The sequence below is a fragment of the Fringilla coelebs genome (genome assembly GCF_963513975.1).
Source record: "Fringilla coelebs genome assembly, chromosome: 1".
NCBI classification, from domain to species: Eukaryota; Metazoa; Chordata; class Aves; order Passeriformes; family Fringillidae; genus Fringilla; species Fringilla coelebs.
The window spans coordinates 4,811,240-4,835,076 of record NC_140028.1 but is presented as its reverse complement, the minus strand read 5'-3'; the positions used below and the strand labels follow the sequence as shown (position 1 = coordinate 4,835,076).

The window sequence follows — 23,837 nt, the reverse complement described above, 5'->3', positions numbered from 1 at the left end:
CCAGCAGTGTAACCTACAGCTGGGAAAAGGCTGACTTGGAAGATTGTGTTAACTCTGTCCCATCCAGAATGGTTATCAGAGCAAGGAGGGCCAACTTGCATCTCATAAAGTCTCATTAGATCTGAGGATTAATTTGATCCCTGTTTATCATGTATTAAAAAAACATTTCTCATTTACCTTTACTTATTAAAGGAGGAACTTCATACTTGTCATAAGGTAGTTATTAATCCATAATTTGTAAAGTATTATAAAGCAACTCTGCATACATCCAGAGTTGTTCAAACCCCTAAGAGACTCTCATCAAGTATCCTTCCACCTTTGCAAATACTTTGCAGTCTTGTGTGTCAAACCTGTAGGAACTGGAATATTGTATGTGAAAGCAAGGGGAAAAAACCACTCAGACTTTTAATGATTCTTTAATAGTTTTCCTGGACATTACCCCATCAGTTGATGAAAAGTAATTAACACTGGAGTAGAGTCTGACCTTTACTGCATGGCATTCACTTAAACAGATTGGGAGGAAATAAAAATTACACATATGAGATTAAGAGCTTGATTCAGGCAGAATTATTAACTACAAGCACTGTACAGACACCCAATATGAGACAGCAAACAACAGCCTGAACTATTCTACAGCTGCTGAATTTCAGAGGGCCTGAGAGATTCCCTGTTTCCACATTTCTCTGTATTTCTCTTTCCCCCTTATGTTTTATTTTTCTAAAGCTGTAATCAAGCCCCAGGAGACGGAACAGTCCTCCCTGGAACTGTGCACCCCCAGCAGAAGGGAACTACTGCAGTACCAACAAGAATGACTGTGCCCTCCCTCAGGGACTCACCTGAATGAGAACATGGCACAGAAAATTCAATCTGCTATTAGATCACAGATGTATAGGCTCAATTATTTACTAGGGCTTGTGTGTTTGCATGTTCCAACAGAGTCCCTTCCACTCCAGCAGTCAATGGGCACAGGAGCAGCCACAACCCCAGGAGCTGCCCCACCAGGAGCTGGCAAACACAACCCCACTCCTCTCCAGCTGCCCCAGGACAAAGCTTGCAGGTCTTAACTCGTGCAGTGTAAATTAATTTGGCTCTCAGTCATCAAGGATTAGGGAGGAGAGGTTCCAGTACAGGCAACAGAGAGATGGAGGAGCTTCTTTCAGCTACTGATAGTGAGAATAAGCTTAGAGTGGGCCTTGATGAGATTAGTGAGGTGACACAACAGCTTCTTGCTGCCCAGAGTAGTATTTTCCCTCCTCTCTCCCACACTCAACTGTGCTCTCCCTTTTTCCCTAGTGCCACTCTGGAGACTGGCTGCTGTCTGGGGCAGCTGACCCAGCTCCCTAAAGCAGCAGACACCACATCAGTGGGGAGAAAGAGAGGGAAGAATGAAGGGATATAGAACAGGGAGTGACCACTGGGATAGCAGCAAATTCACACTTGTGTACTGGCAAAGCACACCCTGAGCAGAGTGGCAACAATTGAGACATCTATTGCAGAAACAGAAAATCAGAAACAGAAAAATCAGTTTCTATTAGTTATTAAAAATATTCTGAAAACACCACATTGAAATCTCTAGAATTTTTTCTATTTAAAACTTACTTTATCTCTCCCAATGGGAAGTGGCATAGCTGTATAAAGGTTTTTTCTTCCATCAAACACTGGTTTGCGATCCCCAAAAATCTGGGTTTTAAAGTGCTGAACCATATGCTCCACTATTTCTCTGAAAATGCAAAAAGATTAAGTTAATCCAAGTTTCTACTTTAAATGTTAAGAGGCAGACAAGTACTAACACTAATATTTACCAACAGAGGCATTAGGTAAATGAAAGGGTTGTCCACTCCTGTCTATTAAAAGCAAGATTTGTTTGATTGATCTGAACTGAAAGCAACCTTTTCACAGACTAAACTGTTTTCTTAAAACTGCTATTTTTAAGGTTTTTTTCAGATTTGCATTTTCCTTCCTCTTTTGTGTGACCTACTGGAAGTGGTAAAGTGAAAGCTCACACTCTCTCGAGCTCAAAACAAGAAGTGCCTGGTAGATCTGGGGCTTCAGCTCCCCTGTCCTACAGCCCTTTCTGTAGAGGATCCTGGACCAAAAGCTCAGCAGCCTGAGAGGCTTTCAAAAATATCATTACCCCAGCTTAGAGCCCCAAAGTCAGGACAGCAGTTTATGCCAACAATGATAGTGAAATGTTTTGCAGCTCTCTGAGAACAAGAATTTTAAAATGCATTTTTTTTTCTTACACACAACAAAACTGGGATCCATCCAACCAAACTGGACATGTGCATTTGGTGGAGCTGTGAATATAAACAGTACATACATTTAAAAGTAGCTGGAATTAGGTTCCATTTTTGCATGAACAGGGAAACCACTCACACAGCTCCTGTCAAACCACAGTGTTTACACACTGGTCATCCAAAGCAGCTCAGCAGTCAGTGAGAGGTCAGCTGGAATAATAACATTTTTTGATGCCAAAGGTCTTTTGATCCCAATGTCACAGAGAGACGTCCCTCAGTGTACCTGTACTACCCAAAATCCATCTGCAGGCTGCAATCTTAACACACAATCAGGGGCAAAAGGGCATTAAGAGGTCAAAGTGGCAGAGAAAGGAAACCACTGTTCCCCCAGCACTGCTGACAACCACCAGCTCACAGGTGCTGCAGGTGACTGCTCATGCACCCTGACTTGCCAAGGTAATTAACCCACTCAGGTATTACAGTGCTGCAAAATCTGAAACAAAACTGAGATGACTCAAGGAAAGAACTGAGATTGTTTTAATTGGCAATTTCTTTGCTGTGTCCCAAGGTTTGTTTTAAAATAAGATGTGGCCACTGAAAGAAACTCTGATCTCCTGCAAAGCATGAATCAAACCTGACCAGTAATATCTGCCTCAGGTCTGCAGGGTCTGAATGAACAAGCATGCAACTGGGAGGGTGGGAGGAAGGAGATGTTTTTCAACCTTGAGTTTAAGATTGAGCATGGAAACCCCACTCTCTCCCTGAGCAAGTTCTTCCATTTGTAAACTGCTTTACATAAAAAATGAAAACTTCCACTTGATTTATGTTTTCAAGCTTCAAACCACATCCACAATTAGCAATGGTGCTTCTCAGCTGTGGGTGGAGATATTTTTAAGAAAAATAAGTTATTTTCTCCATGCAGAGTTAAAAGAAGAGTCATTTACCACTTCATTAACTTCAGCCCTTTGGGATGACTGTTCTACCAAGCTCATGCAAGCTCACCAAGAACCCTGGGCCAGCAACTGCAGGCAGAGTTCATCTTGCACAAATCCTCAAAAATTAAATTGAGAGCACCCAGAGAGCAGAACTAAACTCACATTGCCCACTCTGCCTGTCCAACTACCCAAACAGATCTGGCCTTTCTGCCACATGCACAGAATTGTAGGCAGACTGCATTGATTCAGGAGCATGTTGTCCCAGCTGTGCTTTCCAGTCCTGCTCCAGCTCATGTCTCAGTGTGGAACTTGCATCTACAGTGGATCCACCTGCAGTGGGGTCTGCAGGATCCCAGTACAACTGGAGTAAAACTGAAGAACAAAGCTGACACACATGAGGGAAAAGAGCAAAAAATAAAGCCTCCCTCTCTCCTTTCTACAGGCTATATGACATAAAGCAATGATAAAAATTACTTACTATATACATGTGAATTATATAACCAAAATACTAGAAACCTGTAAGCCAGCTGTAAAAAAACATCATTCAGAATTGGATTACATGTGCATCCTGCATAATCCTATATATATATATTTGCACACACAGAACTACAGGTATAGACATAGGTCACAGCTCACAAAAACCCAGGTGCAGGTGAGTACAGGTACATATACAGAATAGAGCAGCAAGCACTCAAAAGAAATAAAACACACTCCAGTATGTGAATCCAAATTGTATTCTTACCACACTGCCCTGAGAAACATCCAGCACACCACTGCTGAATGCACCTATGGCATCTCTGCTTACTGCAAAAGGCATTTCATCTGTGTAGATCTGTACCTGCTCCTGTTACCACAGAAGAGGAGTGACTAACCTGACCAAGCAGAGCAGGTCATTAGCAGGCACTGGAGGAAGAATTTGCTACTGAACAGAATCTGCCTTTCCAGTGAGAAAAACTGCTTTAGTTTTAGTGGCCAACACCCCCACACTGGACTGTAGGGGAGGTGCTCACACAGAAGCACAAATGAGCTGTGCAGAACTTGGCCCCCAGAGGAGCTGCAGAGGCAATCTGGATCAGCCAGCAGCAGCTGGCACAGCTGGAGTGGTGGCAGGGACAGCATTTCAGGAAAGCAAATTTCTCACAGCTTCCCTTATGAAAAAAGTGACTGCTCCAAGCGTTTTGCAGGGCTCCAGTGCAGGAAGAGCATCTCAGTGAAATCAGCAGTTGCCCTTGGGCAAGAAGAGAGTTCAGCTTCATGCACTTAAACAACGGTGTTTGCTTTTAAAATTAACCTCAGCTCTTGACTAGCTGAAAAATTAAACTAATAATAGATCACCACAGGAAGTAAAAAAAACCAGGGCAGCAAAGCACAGTGATGCTGCTTTGTGAAAACATTATCATTACCTCAGTGTAACAATGGAGAATGCCCTCAGGTTTATTAGCTCACATAAGGAAAACTGTGGCTTTCGGGTGGCTTTTTTGACTCCGCACTGTTCATTCTCATGACAGCTGGTTCCACCCATGTCACCTTTTTGAACAAGGAAAGGCTTTGCTCTTGAATATACAAACAGGCCATTCCAATCCTCTACAGTCAAGGTGTAGTTATGATGATGACACTTGTGGTTTCCAGCTGGTGCCAAGTCTCATTCTCAAGTTTCACTTCTGGCAACGCTGCTCCTTTTTCAAGTCAATGAAGTTGCACACTCCAACAGGGCACTGATGCCAAATGCAAGACCTGGCTGCTTGTTTCCCTGGACAGCTGATCCCTGTTTTCACCTTGCTATCTGTTTCAGGAGCATACTTTTCCCTTACATAGAATCTACTGATGAAGGATAATTTCTTACCTGCTTTAGTAACTCCATAATCCTCTCCCACAAGCAAATGGGTTTTGCCTCCTCTTGGGAGCAGGGAAAGGTGGGAAAACAAGCTGGTACCACCAGCTCCCTGCTGAAGGACTTCAGCCAATTACACCCAATATTTAACCAGGTAATAAGAAATCATTTTTATCAAGTTGGCTTATCCTGACCCAGCTTCAATAGAGCTAATACAGCTTATCCATCTGCCACCAGCAGCTTCATTCAGCAGCCTCTAAAGATTACAAAAAATCAATCCACATAAAGATGTGGATGAAAAAAAAAAGTATATGCATATCCTATTAATTGAAGTGATCAGTAAAATCACTGATTAAAGCCAGACAACTTTCCAGACAGCAGTGAGGGCACCTGGCTCCAGCTTCTTCAAAGAAAAACAAGACTGCAAATAAACGGAGGAAAGGCAAAGCACAGTGTTACCTGTTAACTCTTCTAGGACATTTTTCTGGCTTTATATCCAATTCATAATGGTAGATATCTATTTTAGGAATGTCCATTTCAAAGAAGTTGGCCTGCAGTTTGATTGTTCTCCCAGAAGTGCCAAAATCTGGTCGAGGAGGAGGTTTAAAGGCATATCCCTGTATTGGTGGTGGCAATGGGGGAGGAGGTGTGAGCACTGCAAAAGAGAGAAAACACAACTTAGCCATCAGCTGTCTCAAACTGACATTTCAGCAAATCTACAGGCTATTGGACCAGTGAAGCCCAGCACATTTAAACCATTACTTTTTTTAAACAACCTAAAAAATGAAAAAAAAAAAGCCCAAACCCTGTTTTCAGGAGACCACGAATCCTGTTTTCTCTTTCATTCTCATGCTGGCTCACAATTTGTTGTATTTCATAGCCACAAGTACTGAAAAAAATCTTAAAATCAGTTGCATTTTCCAACAACAAGTCAGCTGGATAGGAATTTCACAGACCAAGCAGGAAAGCAAGAACCAAGCTCTTCCTTACAGGGAAGAATCCTCATTTTAAAACAGATTTATCCACATTCATTTGAGCAAACACCTGTGAAATGGAGTTTCCACCACTTTCCTCTGTGCTGCAGCTCTCTGCAAAATCCTATATAAGAACTAAACTGTTAGCCTACTGCTTCTTCACACAGAAAACAAAGCAAATACTCTACTGCTGCTGTGCTCAGTTCTTGAGCTCAAACATCAGCTGTTGCTCAGACAACGTGAAGCAGAAGCACAAAGGCTGCTTGCTGCTGTTTGAATCCAGGAAAGTCCATTAAAAATCCACAGAGAAGTGTGCAAGGTACCAACTTGAGTATTCAAAACTTCTGCAGCCTCAGTGCTCAGGTGTTCTGTGCTCTGAAGCAACAACATCTTGCAGCAAAATCTTCACATGAGAAATAAGCCAGGAGGTTTCTCATTACTTATGTAAGAATTCAGGTGTGATTATCAAATTCAGTTCTCTGCTTGAACCAGAAACAATTCACATCCCTTCATTAACAAATCTGTCACCACTTTTCCACCCTGGCTTTCTCTAATGCTCAGAAAACATCCATCCATTATTATTTCTTTTTTGGGAGGTTATATTTGGTGGCCTTCATACTGAGCCCTCCTGATTGTACTTCTAGATTTAAACCATATACCCATTTAATACTAAATTCTAGGCTATGCTCCTTCTGTTAGTCCCTGCTCATAAACCAGGCTTCATCATTCTCATCCTTCCAGTGATTTTTCCTGGAGAAGACTAAGTGATAACCACAGTGTGCTTCCACCTCTCAACTGGAAAAGGCAGATTGGTGAGCCCTAAACTGCTTTTGCCTGCTGTACCACTGCCTTGTAAAGGCCATCCAGTGACCACTCAGGGCAGGTGCACCCATTTCAGTTGCTTATGATCATCTCCCAATTCCCTATGAGCTCCCAGCTATATTGTCTTTAATAAATCTACTTTTCTAATCCATACCTACTAACCTGCTGCTTTCTGAACAATGCTCTCCTTCTTTTCCTGACAATACCTCCTATACCTCTGATGAAATGTCACATACTTATCCCTAACATTTATGCAATGTTTGCTAATGAACATTTCATAATGAACATTTAATCTCAATGCTAATGAAATAATAAGACCATTCCCAACATTAGCAGCATCAATTCCCCATTTTACCCCTCAGCACTTCCCATGGCCAGTTTCCCACTCATAAGTATCTCCCTATTTTTACAACCCTCCTAACAGTCAGCACCAATTTCCCCATGCACCAAATACTTAATCAGATTTGACAATGGGAAAATGATAGAGGGGTTTGCTATTATTTTTTGAAAATCTTGTTTCTGATCTTGTCTCCCAAACATATTCTAGGCATCCACCCTCCTAATTCAGGCTACTGAAATCCAATTTCCTTTTTTTCCCTGCCTTTTATAAACATTGCCTTCAAAGACTCTGGTTCTCCTACATTAACTCGATCAACACATTAAAGTCACTTCTTGCTGAAGATCTGCATTTCCACAACCTAAAACTTCATGTTTCAGTACTTCAGTTTTGCTTTCAATGGCAATACAGCAATTTTGAGTATTATTCACCCACAGTGCTATTGCAGTGTCCACAGCTGCCCTGAGAATGAAGCCAAACATCACCTTAGCTCTGATCTGTAAGCCAGCCCTGCCACGAGCAGCCCATCTGCCTCTGCACCTGACCTTACCCACCTCCATCCCTCAAGGCAAGGCAAAACACAGCTCACTGATTCTGCTCAACCTTTGGCTTTTTATTTTTTCTAAATTCCTACACATCCTGACTTCTAAAACATCAATTTCATCCTTTCCCAACACTTCCAGGCCCTCTGGTGACTTCACGTTTTTCTGATGGTGATTAACTGGCTCAGGTGGCCCTGCAGTCACCACAGCCCCTGTTTGGTGGGACAAATTCCCACTGGCTGTGTCATTCAGTGGAAGGAATCTTCTGCTGTGGACAGGACACCTAACAGAGTTACTGACAGCATTGCCACTACAGCTGGAAAGTAGCAGAAAAAATACTCCCACAAATATTTGTACTTGCAATACACCAAAGGTTTCTGTGATCACCTCCAAATCTCAACAAGAGGATGTGCACAAAGCAGCCACCTCTCCTCCTCCAGAATCCTGTTTGCCATCACTTCCACCCCCCTCTCCCAAATTTTAAAATAATCTGTCTCCCACATGCATTTTCAGTCACTCTGCTGCTGAATCCTTTACATATCCCCACTGCACACATTTTTATTTTCATCTTTCTGTAACAGAACATTCCCATTTGAAAATTATGTCCTAATCATCAACTTTGTTCTGTGATTTTTGTGTATTTCCAGGATTGCCATAACACCACCCATTATAAAATATTTTTATTTTCTATCCAGGCTCCTGTATTTTAACAGTTCAATTTCTTGTTTTCCACATTGCCTTACCACTATTACCTGGCCAACTGTTATCAATATATTGATTTCCCTTCTCCTTCCCAATGACTTTTATGCCTTCTAGCATTTCTGTATCTATTGCCACATTCTAATTCCACTGCCCTTCCTTTTCTGGGCCATATTTTGTACATCATGACTCATTTTCAAAATGAAAAAGAATTAAACGTAAAAATTGGAGGTACAAAGAGAAGCACAATGGAAGGGGACACACATCCCCACAAGCTATTTATGCCAAATTAAGAAATTCTGTAATTAAGCAATGCATCCTCCCTCTGTTTTAAAATGGGATTGTTTAATGCTTCACAGGGGCACAACAAAGTCATATCTGTAAGTGTTCCAGGGACCAACATGGACACATGTTGCTCAACAACCCCACTGCATTCCTCCACCTAAGTTTCAGTGACAAACAGTGAATAACAGTGAGGGTTCAGCCCATTTTTGAGACTAAGATGAAATGCTGAGAGAAGCACAGATTCCTGGGGAAAGATGTGAAGGCAGTTTTATAACCTGCATGACTCACAGAGATAAAAAAGCACCAAGCTGCCCAGAAAGCAGGACCACTGCCACCCTCTATTGCCATCCTAAACAGTTTTTTCAATTATTTGGGTTTTACGATCCAATTAAAGAAAAAAGAAAAAAAAAAAAAGGGGGTTGGGGGGGGGGGGTGTGGAAGCTATTTCTGGCTCAACTCCCAAGGCAAAACTTATTTAGGGCAGGGTGTTGCTTCAAGGAGATAAGTACTGTTTATTAAACAGCAGCAGTGACCCGATAAGCGCTCAGCCTACATTTGTGCCGCCTGAAACCGACACGGATGTGTCAGCTACAGCACCAGGGATGGGAACTGAGCTCCAGGGGACAAACACCAAATATTGCAACCACCCAGCTGCATCCACTTCTTGGACTACTGCCTCAAATTAAGAAAGCAAAATCAAACTATCTGGTGTAGAACTTATTGCAGCAAGTGGCTGTAAAGGGTAGAATCACAAAATGCTGCATTTGGTGCTGAAAGAACAGAGAAATAAGGCTTGACCGTCTATCAAAGCACGATAGAAGCCTTCAGCCTTGAGCAGGAGGCACAATTGCTGCATGCAAAGTGATTCAGCTGCCTTATCTCCCTGTTCAAACAGAATTCCCATCACTCACTCACTCTTACATGTGACAGAAGCTGTATCAATACAGGAATATTTTCCTTAGTGCCAAGGTTCCTACTAGGAAGCTTTTGCAGCTGGATGAGGTGTGCTACAGGGGACAGCACTGGACATCTGAGCTGGAAGTGATGCCCTGCCCAGGGAAACCTGCCAAAATTCATGCAGAGAAACCTTCATGAACACAGATGCTGCTTCTGGAGACTGTTTTCAAAGCCTTGGAAAATCCACACGCATTCCTGGATTTTAAAGTGCTGTCAAGGAAAGAAGGGACTAGAAAAAAGATGAAAGACTAACAAACTGGAGCATCCATGGGGTAAGTATTGGAAGCTACTCACTCATTTGCCAGATGATAAAATGAATAATGAGAGCATTTCAGCCTTGATATGATGATTGAGACCATCAAGAGCCCCCTTTTCAAGGTGTGAATTAAGGTAAGCTGGGTGTGGAATAATGAGGTGCCCACATGCTGTCTTTTAGGCTCACTTATCAGGAGAGAAATCAGACTTTCTATTATAATTCATCCCATTTACATAAACAAAATGTTCATAGCTATCAATCTTAAAAGCAGCAATTTTCACCAAAAAAATCTGGAAAAGACAGATATCAGAAAAACAACAGTCTTGTGGCAGTTTTATGAAATAAAATTAGCAATCAAGCAAAATTACTCTGTCAAAAGACAGAGGGGGAAAGGTGGCAGTAGAGGAAACCTGGATAATCACAGAAATGCTGTGTTAGTAAAAATAATTTTTGCAAATTGAAAACTATTGTGAACACAAGGCTGGCTGCTCTTACTCCCGCACACTACGGAGGATCAAAATCAGAGATAAAAGTGACTCAGGGAGTGAGCAGGCCAAGACACTCCCAGTCTATAAAAGGTGTGAATGAGCCACACACTTCGACAAGCTTCCACTCTAAAATCCACACAATTATGCAATGATGGTTTTTCAGGACCATGTGCTCCATTAACCATTTCCCAGACTTGGAGCATTCATTTCTTTTGTCCTTCACCATTTTTTAAAGCTTAACTGCTGGCCTGCTCAGCATGCTGGAAGTGCTGCCAGTCAGCATTAAACTTGCACATTGGAGATTTTTTAGCAAAGAATTATGCAATTTTAATGTGCAGTCAGAGGCCTAATGAGTTACTAAATAAGAAGGGGCCAAACAAGTTGCATGGAAGGGCTTGTCGACGCAGGAAATCATCCGAGCATAATTACACCAGTGCAATTATATCAATAAGTTTCCTTGTGTGGCAAGTCCTAACTCATATTTAATAACCAGGTGATGTTTTCACAGCTCTCAGTAGGTTTGAGCATTGGGCTCATGCAATCTACATTTTCCAAGGGGAAGACTCTCTAAAGCCATTTTTCTAAAAATATATAATCTCAAAATGAAACTAAGGTGAAGGAAGCCTTATTTGAAAGCATCACTTTGGGATAAGGTTTCCAATATCAGATAATGGGGCTGCTCTTCCAGATCATCACTGAAGGTGTTTCAGGTACAACCACTGTGCACATCCACTGCTGCCCCCAGGTCAGTCTCTGATGCCATCACACAGACCCAGAGAGGATGCATCGCTCCTTGGGCAAAAAAAGGGATTTAATAACTTGTCCTCAACTACTGAGCAGCTATTTTGCCTCCAGAACTGCAAGAAATAAATAAAATGACAAATGTGTTCATCGTGACCAGGTTAAAAAGAACCAAGACTGGCAAAGGAACACCCTCCAGCAGCTGCTGCAGAGGAGCAGAGGATCATGAACACAGAGCACCATAGGTGGGAAGAGACCAGGCTGACTTGTCAAGTTTTGAATATCTTAAAGAAGAGGGTTTCCACAACACCTCTTACAGTCTGTTCCACCCCCATGGTAAAATAAACTTGCCTTTGACTCAACTGGAGTTTCCTGTGCTCCAGCTTCTACCCTGTTCTGGTGCACCTGCCACAAGACTGGCTCCATCAGCTCCAAAGGCTCCCCTCAGCCCACTGGAGAAGCTGAAGATCACCAAGGTCACCCCTTCTCCTCCTCTTCCTAAGGCTGAACCCACCTGGTCCCCTTCACCTGGTGTGCCACATGCTCCTTCCCCCAGTGCCCTGTCACAGCAAATGTGCCTTGCAAAATGTGCCTTGCAAAAGGGTCATGTCCCCTCCTGGAAGTGCTCTTTGAAATGGGAGAAAGGAAGACTTGGAAAGGGGACACCCCACACCAGGGGAAACAGCATTTCCACAAATACTTATTCAACTACCAGTAACAGAAGGAATTCAGAAAAATGTGGAAAACACCCAGTAAAGACCTCAACAGGATCTGTGCAGAGTTTTTATGTATTCTAGTCACACATAAATAGAACAAGAAAAAAAAAATACAGGGAGTTCAGCCTTTTCTTTTTAGGACCCAACTAAAGAAAAACTTGGCGCTCTCTTCAAGTTTTCTGACTGTCTAGGTTTTGTAAAGAAGTTTAACTTCTGGCTTTCTGTTAAGAACTGTTAGGGAACGATAGGAGAGAGGCTGGCAGTGTTTTCTGTGAGATAAGGGAAACCCAAAGCTGCAGCTCACAGTCCCTTGATATTTTAGGGACAGAGGAATCTATATGGGACCTGTAAGTGTGTCTGCTGCTCATTAAGGATGTTTTAGAGCCTGGAAACCAGAAGCTCTTCAATCAAGCTATAACATTCTTGATTAGATAATGAACAACAAAAATATTACAGACGTACCTATTAATCTCCAAGAACTCAATAAACCACAAGGAGAGCAGAGGAGATGATGTAATCAGATTTTCAGTTGTCATTTTTGTCAAAACCCCTCTCAAAAGGTTCTTCTGGTCTCTCAGTGAGCAGCTACCACACTTTCTAAGCACAGCACATTGCATGTGCCAAAGTGAGCTACAAGCAAAAGGGCTGGCTTAATACTGATGAGCAAAAATGAAGGAGCTGCCCACACATTTCGTCATATTTTAAGGCCCTTGCATGACCACTGAGATGTTTGATGCTACTCTGCCAGATTGCTTCCAGTTTCTTAGTGCTGCAGCATGAAACTAAATACCTTAACAAAGAGTGAAAGCATTGGATGAACAGCACTGCCTTCATAATTGTAATCTCATTATGTTCAGTAGACTACTCCAGACATAATTTTATTGAATAATGGGCACTTCCTGTGAAAGAATTCACACAAGATTAACTTTCAAGTCAACCCTTTTACCTACTGAAAAATGTCCCTGCCCATGGCAGGCAGGTTGGACAGGGTGATCTTCAGAGGTGCAGCCCAACCCATTCGATGACGATTTTGTCTGGAATAAGTAATCAGTTACAGATCTGCAGCTCCCTCAGTTACCCTGATGCCTTTCTGACCCCTGTAGGACACAGACACGACCTTTTCACAGTGCCAGAAGTGATGTGATCACTGAGAGCAGAATCACTCCCAGACACCCAAGGTGTGAGCTGCAGTCACAGACCAAAGGGAGAAGCCAGACATCAATCCAGCCTGCTTTTAAGTCAGGACTACATTTCAAAAAGGAATATGTAAGAACAAAAGAACTGAAGAGGAAGAGATCAAGGCTCCAGCAGAAAGCAGAATGGTTCTTTCCAGCCCACAAGCTGCTTCTGGACAACGTCAACTAGCAAAGGCACCAAGTGTTAGTACTTTGCTTTCCTCCCACATTCTCCCTGCAGCCTTGACCTTCCAAGTCAGCCTCCAAATTTCTGAATACCAACAAGCTGCTTCTCACCACCTACAAGTGGGGTGAGCAGTGGCAGAGCACCCAAAGTGCAGAATTTCCATCCTCACTGCTCACAAACCAGGTGCCTTAACCGATTCCTGCACGTGGAATTTGACCAAGTCCTACCACAACCCTTCTTAAGGGCCACAGAGAAATGCTTTTAATTACAAGCTGCAGCTTGAATTAAGTCATCCAAATAGAGAGCCTCAGCCAAACAATGGAGGGATGCTTATGGCTTACCCACAAGTCAGCAGCCCAGTTTGAAGTTAAATGTGAATTCAAAGTACAAAATAACTCCATCTTCAGACAAACTTCTACTCAATGAAGGGGGAAATGGAGAACATTCTTAGTGCTTTTTATCACATTTGACCATCATGATTCATTCCCTTTTCCATGCCTTAGAAAATGATGCTGAACTAACTCCAGATGTCTTTCCTAACAATTTGAAATACAGAATATAATGGTATTTTCTGCATTCATAAAAAGCAATGCCTCCATTCAATGTAATCTCTGTTCTTTGCCATTTCAAAAGACCCAAAGTGAATAAACACATATTTTAAGAGGGAACAAAAAAAACCCCAACCCACCTACTAGCACCTATTGCTCCCTTCAGGCTGTTTTTCCTCCCAAGAAGGTAAGACCAGAAATTTCATATTCATCATCCCACATTATGCTTCCCTTACCCCTTGTTTGCATTTAGGTTAGGAAAGAAATGTGGCTCCCCCTCCTTCTGTACTAGCAGACACTTGGAACTGCACAGGTGTGTAGGAAACAGCCTAACCCACCCTTCACTGGATTTACTTGGTTTGGTTTGGAGTCACTATGAGGCTGGTAAAGCATGACTTCTTCATACATCAGGATTGACCCTCCCAAAAAAATTAACACACAGACTGAAGTTTCCATCACTACTTGGCGTGAACATGACATAGACAAGCAATTCCATTCAGTCCCCAGGAGCCACAGTAAATCCAGCTGCTGCCAGGGGCACAGTTGAGCTCAGCCAGGGGTACACAGACCCATCATTAGGTACTTCCACACCTGCACAGCCCAGCTGCCATCACACAGCACCACCAGAGCTGCACAACTCACCCTGACACTCCATTACCTCCACACCTCAGGCTTTCAAAGATGATTTTTTTCCCCCCTCAGAAACAGTAAGAACTGGTTTCTGCATTACAGCCCACAAGAGGATGCTGGAGAGATGAAATCCCCTGAAGCAGTCAGAGTTCTCAGCAGTGCTCCCCAAACACTTTTCCTTCCCCTACCATCACACCCCATCCTGTCCTCCTGCATTTCTAGAGCCATCAGTGCCCACATACACACCAGCTCCACTGAATTATGGATTCTCATGGTTCAGGCTCTATTCCATGGCCACTGGCATGGTTCTCCATGTGCTGTGCCTCACCAGCTGGGAGCTGGTGCCACAGAGGCCCCAGATCCACGTTCCCTGTGGGATCTGCATTGTGCACAACTTAATGAAACACAGAAGTGATTTGTCCTCAGCTAACTGAAGAAAGAAGTTAGGATGGTTCTGTTTTGAGTTGTACCTTTTAAGCACATTTCATACCCACACAGACTTCGGCTGGCAGTGTTTTTGTGCAAAATCTAAAACTAAAAATTAAGTTGTCTTTATTCCTTAACAGTTTTTAATATACAAAACTCAACTGTACAGCTGTAACTCAGTAGTCACGTCTTCCTTGGGAAAAAAATAATCTTTTCCCATACCCACACTGGATTAATCTACAAACACATGAACACTCTCGTGGTTTAGTTTCAGAATAGAAAAATTTCCAGCTAAGATCCGAGGTTATGCTTTATTTTATCACCTCCTGTGGTTTCCAGAGATAGGGCTGTGGTTTTCAGCATCACTGCAAAGAGGGCAAAATGCAGGTTCCTAATTGTGGAATAACTGAGCTATTACAGAGTGTAGGCTGGCAGTAGAAGTCCCCCATCAGATTTTTTTTTTTCCATTCACCTCAGGGTTTTTTCCTCCACCTGCTTCTTGTAAGCAACTGATGTTCTCCTATTACCTGATACAAACTAAAACTCAGCTATGAAACATAAAAAAGTCATGTAAAAGTTTGATACAGAGGCCTCCCTGAAATTTGACATTAAAGGGAATTTGCAAGTCAAACAATTAGGAAAAAACCACCACTACTGTGTTCTTATCACATAACGAGACCCAGACAACAAAGCTTCATTTCCCTGCCCTGGCAGGAAGTTTCCTCCTGCTGAAAGAAGCTCTGACTTTTAAACAACACACCCTTATGCAAATATTCTGAATCCCTATGAGTTATTCCTAAGAGTTCTCTCATTAAACACTGAAGCTCTTCCCAAAATGAAATGCACTGGTTCACCAAGAAATTAATTCTTCTGCACTGTCATTTCTGCATGAACCTGGATTTCTGCTCTATTTTATTTTTTGTTTTGCTTATGGTTTGGAGGGTTGGTGGTTTTTGGGGTTTTCTATTTAAACCTATGTCTCTCAATAGAGAGAGTTCTGTTTCACAACAGAAATATTTAAGTCAGCAGAGCTGAAGTTGACAAGCAGCATTATTTAGGTTTCACTGGCAGTAAAAAACCACAAACAAGAGAAACCCCCTGCTCTCCCAAAGCCTTGTCTTCCATGAGGATTTCAGATATGATGGAGGAGTATGATGGGGCAAGAGTGTAAAACCAACAGAGAAATTGATTTTAAAAGCCCACAAAAACCAGCAGAAAGGGAGCATTCAGTGCAAACCACAAGCTGTATGAAAGGACAAAGAAAGAAGTTCATTATCAAAGTCAAGAACACAGCAACATTTAGACAGGAATTCACCCTCTCTAAGAACAGATGCCTGTCCTTTAATAGCAAACACTTGCTAAACAAGTTTCAGAAGGTATATAATGAGGCCCCAGTAATAATTATGTTTTAAAGTTTTATTCATCTACATGACAGGCTTAACTTCAAACAATTTTTTGATTGATCTAGCTAAGCCAGTGAAACCTCTACTCTTGGGAATTCTCCTAAAATTGGCTTATTTAAAATAAATCTAAATTAGCACATCCACACACACTTCCTACTACTAAATTAAAATTAAAATTTCCTTATTTTCTCACATTAATAAGCTCTTGTGTAAATTTCATGACTAAACTAGGAACATAAAAAAAGCATCGCGGAGACAGAAAGTTGCAATTCTCTGACAGGAGGAGCTCAAACAGAGCCACCCACAGCGTCCAACACTGCCAAGGCAGCTCCTCAGTGGCCACAAAGGAGTTACTTTTTTCCTAGACTATATACAAAATCACAAATATCACTTGATACACTTGGTAAGTTTCAGAAGTGTATTTTCAAGCTTCCCAAGATAACATGCTGAGATTAGTTCTCAAAAAAATGAAAACTTCAGTTTTGCTCTGCATCTCCTCTTGTCACACCCAACACAGGCTGGAAGTGACACAACGAGACAGTAAATTCATGTACTGTTTAAGCACACAGTCTTCAGACTTACACATTTTTTATTGAGAATATTCTCCACCTTCTGATTATAAAGCAGCTTTCACAAAAGAATTCAATCAGGTTGTGCCAGGAGAGCTTTTGGAAAAAACTGTAGAGCCCAAAATTGCAGATGTAGAGCCCATAACTGGAGTTATTCTGCATCTCTGTAAAGTTAAATATTTTAATGCCTCTCCCAAAGACAGAGACTTCCAGGACTCCAGACTTACTAATGCTGGGATCTGGTCCCCAACATTTTCACTGCAGAGGGCAATAAACTCCCATACAAGACAGAACACAACTGAGCAGCACCACGAAAAATAGAACAGGAAAAATAAATTACAAGAGGAGAGAACAAATCACTCTCGCCACACCTGTGATTAAAAAATAAATAAATCACTTTCACAACCCAAACCATAACAAAATTTGGTAGCACTGTGGACAGCTCAATGAGTACCCAATTCAAAAGAAAAACCTCAAAGCAAGCTTTGGACTGATTTGATTATGCCAGGATCCACAGTACTTTCCCATCTAAATCAATGGGTTGCTTCCACCTTGGCTGGGTCCAGTTTTGTGAAATCATACAGTTAAAAAAAACCAACCAAACAAACAAAACTTTCCTTCCTAGAAAGCCTGGACACCAGGTGCCACATGGCTTCACAGCTGCAGGACAGCTACAAAGCAGGGTATTTAGGAGAAGCAATTTTGCTTAATATGAAATGCAAAGACAGAATACAGAAACAGATGAAATAATGCTCACACAAAAACTTTTTATTTGAAAGCAACACATATTGTTCTGAAAAGAGAACAATAAAAGCAAAACAATTAAAATAGAGATGTTAAAATGAATTGCACTAATCTGTGTTGCTTACCAAACAGACTAAAAGACACCACTGATTGAAACAGTCCTGAGTATATAAAAATACAAGCATCACCTCAGTCTCGAGGAGTTAAAAAAACTCCACTTCCTGAACAGTACTAGAAAGTCTCTTCAAAGCACAACTTCTTAGAAATGGCTACCACAGGGACTCACAATTTACAGCTCTGGTGTAAAACAAGAGAGACACTACACAAACTCAGTCTACCTGGGGTTGATACTATACAGATCTGTCTTTTCCCAATTTCTGCAGTATAAAACATGTAACGAAATTTTTAATATATGCTGGGAAAAAAAAAAAAAACCCAACCAAAAATCCCTTTGCACTGAATTCAAAGGGCTGTGCTTCTGAAGTCAATAGGATAAGAGACATTTTACATTCTAGCGGGCTGCTTTGTGAGTACATCAGAAAGGAAGCAAGATACTAAAACAAATTAATTGGACAATGCATGGAACAGATCCCTACCCACAGCCACTACAGTCAAAACTACGTAATATTTTCCACCAGCTTTTTTTTTCTCTAGTTCATAACTTACCAAAAATAAGATACTGAAGGCTGACTTTTCTTCATTTAGAGATTTAGATATGATTTCTGGTAGGCTGAATATTAGAAACTTCATCACTAAAAACAGGACCAAGTATTCTGCATAAATATCAAGTAAGGGAAGCAAAACACCAAAATTCTGACAGCCCTTACAAGTTCTGTGAAGCTGTTGTCAGGACAGGCTTAGCCAACATGAACAGAACTTTCAGCAGGCATGAAAAGTTCCTAATTAGTTAAAACGATTTGTATTTGCAAAGCCAATTTAGCAGAAGTTTACTGTGTTCATTGGCTGATCCCTGCAATTTCTGGAAGGCCAGAAGTTTTTAGAAGGGCTGGTTTCTGAAATGGAAAAATCTCTCCCTCCTATCCAGTTCTAAGGGGTACAAGAACATCAGATGATCATCTAAGGCACTTTTTCTTACTGAATTAAAGCATTTATATCCCTTTCCACCCTTCTGTGAAAGAGAGGCAGACTGGTGGTGATAGCAGTGAAGGAAGGGCTACAAATTGTGAAAAAAGAACTTTCCTGGAAGTCAGGAAGGTTTGGGTGTTCTCTGCACTGCTTCTTTACATTCCAATGCACCACTAAATATGTACGAGCACACAACAATTCTGCAAAAGTGAAAAACTTCAAGATGAAGTAAAAATAAGTGCACAAAATCCCATGTAACTGCAAAAGTCAGCATGAGAATCACTGCTGAAAAAGATGTTTCACTTTTCAATAGCAAATAGCATACTTCAGCTCACCAAGGAAAGGAGAAAGTTTGGTGTCACATCTGACACCACCAATTATCTTTCCATCAAACCACCTCATCTTTAAGCCACCTGAAGACAACACAGTTATCTGAGGCAACATAATGATACTGAATTTTTCTTTCCTTAGGAAAATATATTGGTCATGACAACAACACATTCGAAAAAGTCATGATGTGTTTTGTAGGCTGTAACTCAAATACAATTTCAATTTTAGCAAAAACGAAAGGAGCTGAGGCTGCATACAAAGTTTTCATTCCCTTCTCTTTGTGTGGCAGCTTATGAGGAGTTTCAGCATTAATTTATGGTCTAAAATTATGCCAAAGAAATTGGATGATTCTGTGATACCAGCAGCAGAGTAAGACCAGGTCCACATCCACCCCCAAGAGAAGAGAAAAAGATTTTTTAAGTAAGAGAAAGACAGACCTTTAACAGGATATTCAGGGGAAACATCCATTGACATTGAAACACAAGCTAAGAGGACACTGGTGGATTAAATTCAAGCAGATGAAGATATTGCCATTTCTACTACCCCAGTTAAGGCATGAGCACACCCTTCCCTGCACCACATTTTAAGACTGAAGACTCCCAAAGAGAATCGACATCTAACATCCAAAATCTTCCAAGAAAATATATGGAAGGCAAAAACAGGTACCTGCACTGAAAACCAAAACAGACTTAAAAGTTTCAACAGTCTATTCACAATTTTTAAAGGGTAACTTAAAACTAAATGACAAGAAAATAACTTTATTTCCACTAATTTATTAAAGTTGTTTTTTTGTGCTACAGGAAAAAAGTTGGTATTTCACATGCAAAGCTATAATCAACTGCACACTCTTTTTCAGACAACTGCTGCTTCAACAATAAATTAGGACCCTCAACACCAGGCAAAACCAAGTATCCTTTCAAAAAATAAAAGAGAAGTCTGTGGTGTGAAAAGTTTAGAATTAATAAATACATTAAGACCTAGAAGTACAAGTTCCAGAAGTTTATGCAGCTTTTAATTCTTTTAACTGAATGACTGTACTTTTATTATGACATTTTTATGTCCTTCTAAAAAAAGTACACCAAAAAGTAGCAGCATCAAGATATTTCTGCAAAAAAGAATTCCCTCTCAGATTTTCAGATTCTTGACTTTTCACACTCTCTTGAAGCTAAAAAAAGGGTACGGGCACAATGTCACAGAAAATTCAACACCACGTCAAGAACTCAGAGAGTATTTGGGAAAAAGCAAAAAGGGAACATTAATTTCCTAATTATGGAAACAGTGATTTCATAACAACCCCTTTGTGTACAAAAACCCACCTTACGCCTGACATAACAGCATGTTTAAATAAACTTTGCACGTTCAGCAGCAATGTTTTGAAATTAGTCAGATATGGCCTCCTAATTTGCTTGATACTGTTTCCAGAAAAAGAATTAAGACTAAAATAGCAAACCCTGTGGCAAATTGAGCGGTTCCTCTGGCAGGAGGCCAGCACCAGGGGCACCCTCGGATGGGCTTGGCTGCACAGCCCAGTTTGGACACGAACTGGGAGAGCAAAGCAGCTCCTGCACATCAGCGGTGTCTGGAGAGGGCAGCGGGATCCGGATAGAGCAGAGATGAATGGAGCCTTTCCTTGGTGCCAAGGATGTGCTGACAGACCTGGAGAGGCTGCAGCTCTCTGCTGTGTTCACAGCAGCTCTGGCTCGGCGAGGGGCTGTAAACCACACTTGCGCTCTCTCCTCCGAGCAGGATTTCACACACAGTGGGTTTGTAGTTTTCAGATTAACATGTGGCAGGGGACTTCACAGTCCCTGCTTCCAGGCTGGCTCACAGAACAGCCACGCTCTAATAAAAATCTCCACGATGCCCTGCCTTGCGTGTGGAGCGGAGCAGGAAGCTGCCTGGGCTGCCAGAAGCCACTGAGCTGCTGAGGCTGTCCGTGGGTGATTTCACAGGAAGGAAGCAGAGCCTCGCTCACCATGTGGAGAACAACTCGCAGCTCCCAGCCCGGCACAGACGCGGCCGCTGCCCAGCGCCGCGCAGGGGGAAAGGGCTGAGCCACAGCGATAAACTCGGAAGTAAACAAGGCACAAGATGAGCTCGGCCGGGGGCAGCAGAACAGCAGGAGCCCGAGACACACAGCGGTGACAACACACAGCCACCCAGAACTTGGTGAAAGTACAGCAGTGTCAGGAGCCCGGGGTTAAGAGGTTGTTGTTCCAGGAAGGGGAAAACATTCCTACACACGAAACGTGGGTCCCTGATGGCAAACAGCAGCCACCAGCTGGGAGATCATTCCAAGTGAAAGGGAAACTGGTAGGATCGGATAGAGAGTAAATCAAGATAAAGAGACTCCCACACATGAAACTACTCTCAGCACATATGCTGGTAATATTTTTAATTATCTGTCTCCTTAAGCACCATTTAGAACAAGATCTATCCCCGGGAGGTGAACACAGCAACAGCCCGATGTGAGCCACCATGAGCACCTGCAAACTGAAAGTGTACCTGTGCCTGAGCAAGGGAACCCGACACCAGAAAGCACCAAAGGATATTACACCTCCAGTTCTACAGTTATTGGTGCTGAAATGTGCAAATGATGTTACACATGAAAGCAAGATCTTGAACATCAGTCTGGGGACACAGAGCTGTAGAGACCTGTCTGCCTGCTGTGCCAGCAAGAGCAAGGTGAGAAAGTAAAAACAGAGGAGCTTTACTTCAAGAGGAAAACAATCACCCTGATTATCTTTCCTGATTATTGCCCCTTCAAGAGAACCAAGTCAGAGGGGAAAAAAAAAAAAAAAGCCAACACCTAACTGTGGATCCCAAGATATGAATGCTTTTACAGAAGCATCTGCAAGAGGAGCACTAAAAGACATCTCAGTTACAGGTCCTGTATTTCCCTATACCAGTCCTTGCTAGATTATCCCTCAGAGGAAAGAAATTTTATGCAAAACAACTGAGAATAGTAGCATAAAATAAAGTTCCATTTATTTTGAAACTTTTCTCGAAGAAAACTAGGTGCCAGTCACCCAAACACTGTTGTTTCTACATAAGAATTCTCACCGCAGAAACAGCCTAACACTAAAAAGGAGAAAGCATTGTCTCATACGAACTGCACAAACTCGCACAGTATCTGTATTTCCCCAAAGTGATACTAAATGTCCCTAAAAGAGTTGCTAACCCTTCTTTACAAGCCGACCTTTCCTTCGCTCCCAGATTTGCTCCCGCCACAGAGCGAGCCTGAGGACACCTAACGCTGCCCCTCACCTCTCCCAGCCCTCCCGACATGCGGGCGCTTCCCCAGCACAGCGATCGCGGCGCGGCCGCCGGCGAACACGCGGCCAGCCGGGAATCCCAGGATGGAGCCGGGAGAGAGGAAATGGAGACCCCGGTCCGCAGCGGGAGCTGCGCCGGCCTCAGGGCTCGGCAGAGGGAGGGGGGAGCGGGGCAGGGAAGGCGACCCTCCCCTCAGAGGGGCCTCCGGACACGCGGCCCTGCCCGAGGTGGCGGCGGCGCCCTGACCCTCCTTCCTCCCCCGGCCAGCGCGGCCGCCGCTCCAGCCAGGCCCGAGCCGGGGGGGACGAGGCGCTCCCGGGGCTCCCCACAGACACGGACCGGGAAAGCCGCTCCAGGGGACTGGAGCAGGGAAACAAACCCGGGCGAAAGCTCACCGGGTCCGGCGGAGGGGGCTCCCGGGTACATGTCTCCGTGTGTGCGGCGGCGGAGGCGGCGGCGGCTCCAGGGGAGGGCACGGGGGAGGGAGCGAGCCCGATCCCCAGCTACGTTGTCGGGGGAAGGGGAGGAGGAGGAAGGAAAGGGGAGGGGGGAGGAAAAGAAAAGGAGAAAAGGGGAGAGGAGGAAAGGGAAAAGGAAAAAAAAAAAAAAAAAAAAAGAAAAGAAAGAGGGAGGAGGAGGGCCGGGAATCCAGGTTACTCGTCGGCACTGAGGAGCGGGGAGGGGAGGAGGAGGAGCCGCGGGGTCACGGGGAAGGGGCGCTCCGCCCTCCGGCCGGGCGGGCGGGAAGCGGCCGCGGCAGCAGGACGGGGATCAGCCGCGCTGCCGAGCTGAGGGGCCCCGCTCCACGCCTGCAGCCCCCGCTCCCAAGCCTGCAGCCCCCGCTCCCCGCCTGCAGCCCCCGCTCCCAGGCCTGCAGCCCCCGCCTGAGTTCTGCCCGCGGAGTCACAGAATCAGCCAGGCTAGAGAAGTTCTCGGAGACCACGTCAGTCGGACCGGAGAACGGAGTGCCATGTCCAGTCTTTATCCTTAAACACCTCCAGGGATGGTGACTCCACCACCACCCTGGGCAATTACAATGTTTAATCACCCTTGTTGTGAATAAATTCGTCTTCATGTCCAGCCTAAACCTCCCCTGGTGCAGTTTAAGACTATGTTCTGTCATCCTGTGGCTTTCAGTGAGACCTTGGAAAATTACTATGTGCCTCTAGCACTCTCTCCACTACCTCTCCCTGTTACATGTTTGAAACGTATGCTGGAATTATATGAGTATTACACATACTGCTGGATATTGAGTTAAATTTGGATTTGTTTGTTTATACTCTTTTATTCCTCCTGTTGCTCTGAAAACCTCAGCTCAGTTACCTCATGGATTCCCATATCCACTTTTAGTCATATCTATGAAACCCAGCTGTGGTGGGGTTGCCTTAATGTCCTTGTCAACCAGATAATGTATGGTACTGTACACATGTAAAGTTTAGTACAACCAGATAATGTACTGGGGAAAAACTAGAAATGATGCGAAAGAGTCAGAGTACTGATGAGTATGATGCACTGAGACCCTGTAGGAATTTAAAAGACATGGATGTGGGGATATGGGTTAGTGATGGGCTTGACAGTGCTGGGTTAACTGTTGGACTTGATGATCTTTAACGTATTTTCCAACTTAAACAATTCTATGATTC

At 43.1% G+C, this 23,837-nt stretch overlaps 1 protein-coding gene across 1 annotated transcript in view; it reads right to left on the bottom strand.

The window, feature by feature from the left end:
• AGO2 (argonaute RISC catalytic component 2) overlaps window positions 1-23,134 on the bottom strand; it is a 47,062-nt gene extending 23,928 nt beyond the window's left edge. Inside the window, exons 1-3 of the mRNA XM_084227138.1 lie at window positions 22,590-23,134; window positions 5,463-5,658; window positions 1,600-1,720 (exon numbers count right to left, since the gene is read on the bottom strand). Coding sequence (XP_084083264.1) covers window positions 1,600-1,720; window positions 5,463-5,658; window positions 22,590-22,620 — 348 coding nt within the window. The 5' untranslated portion in view covers window positions 22,621-23,134. The remainder of the gene's footprint in view (window positions 1-1,599; window positions 1,721-5,462; window positions 5,659-22,589) is intronic.
• Between the last annotated feature and the right edge of the window lie 703 nt (window positions 23,135-23,837).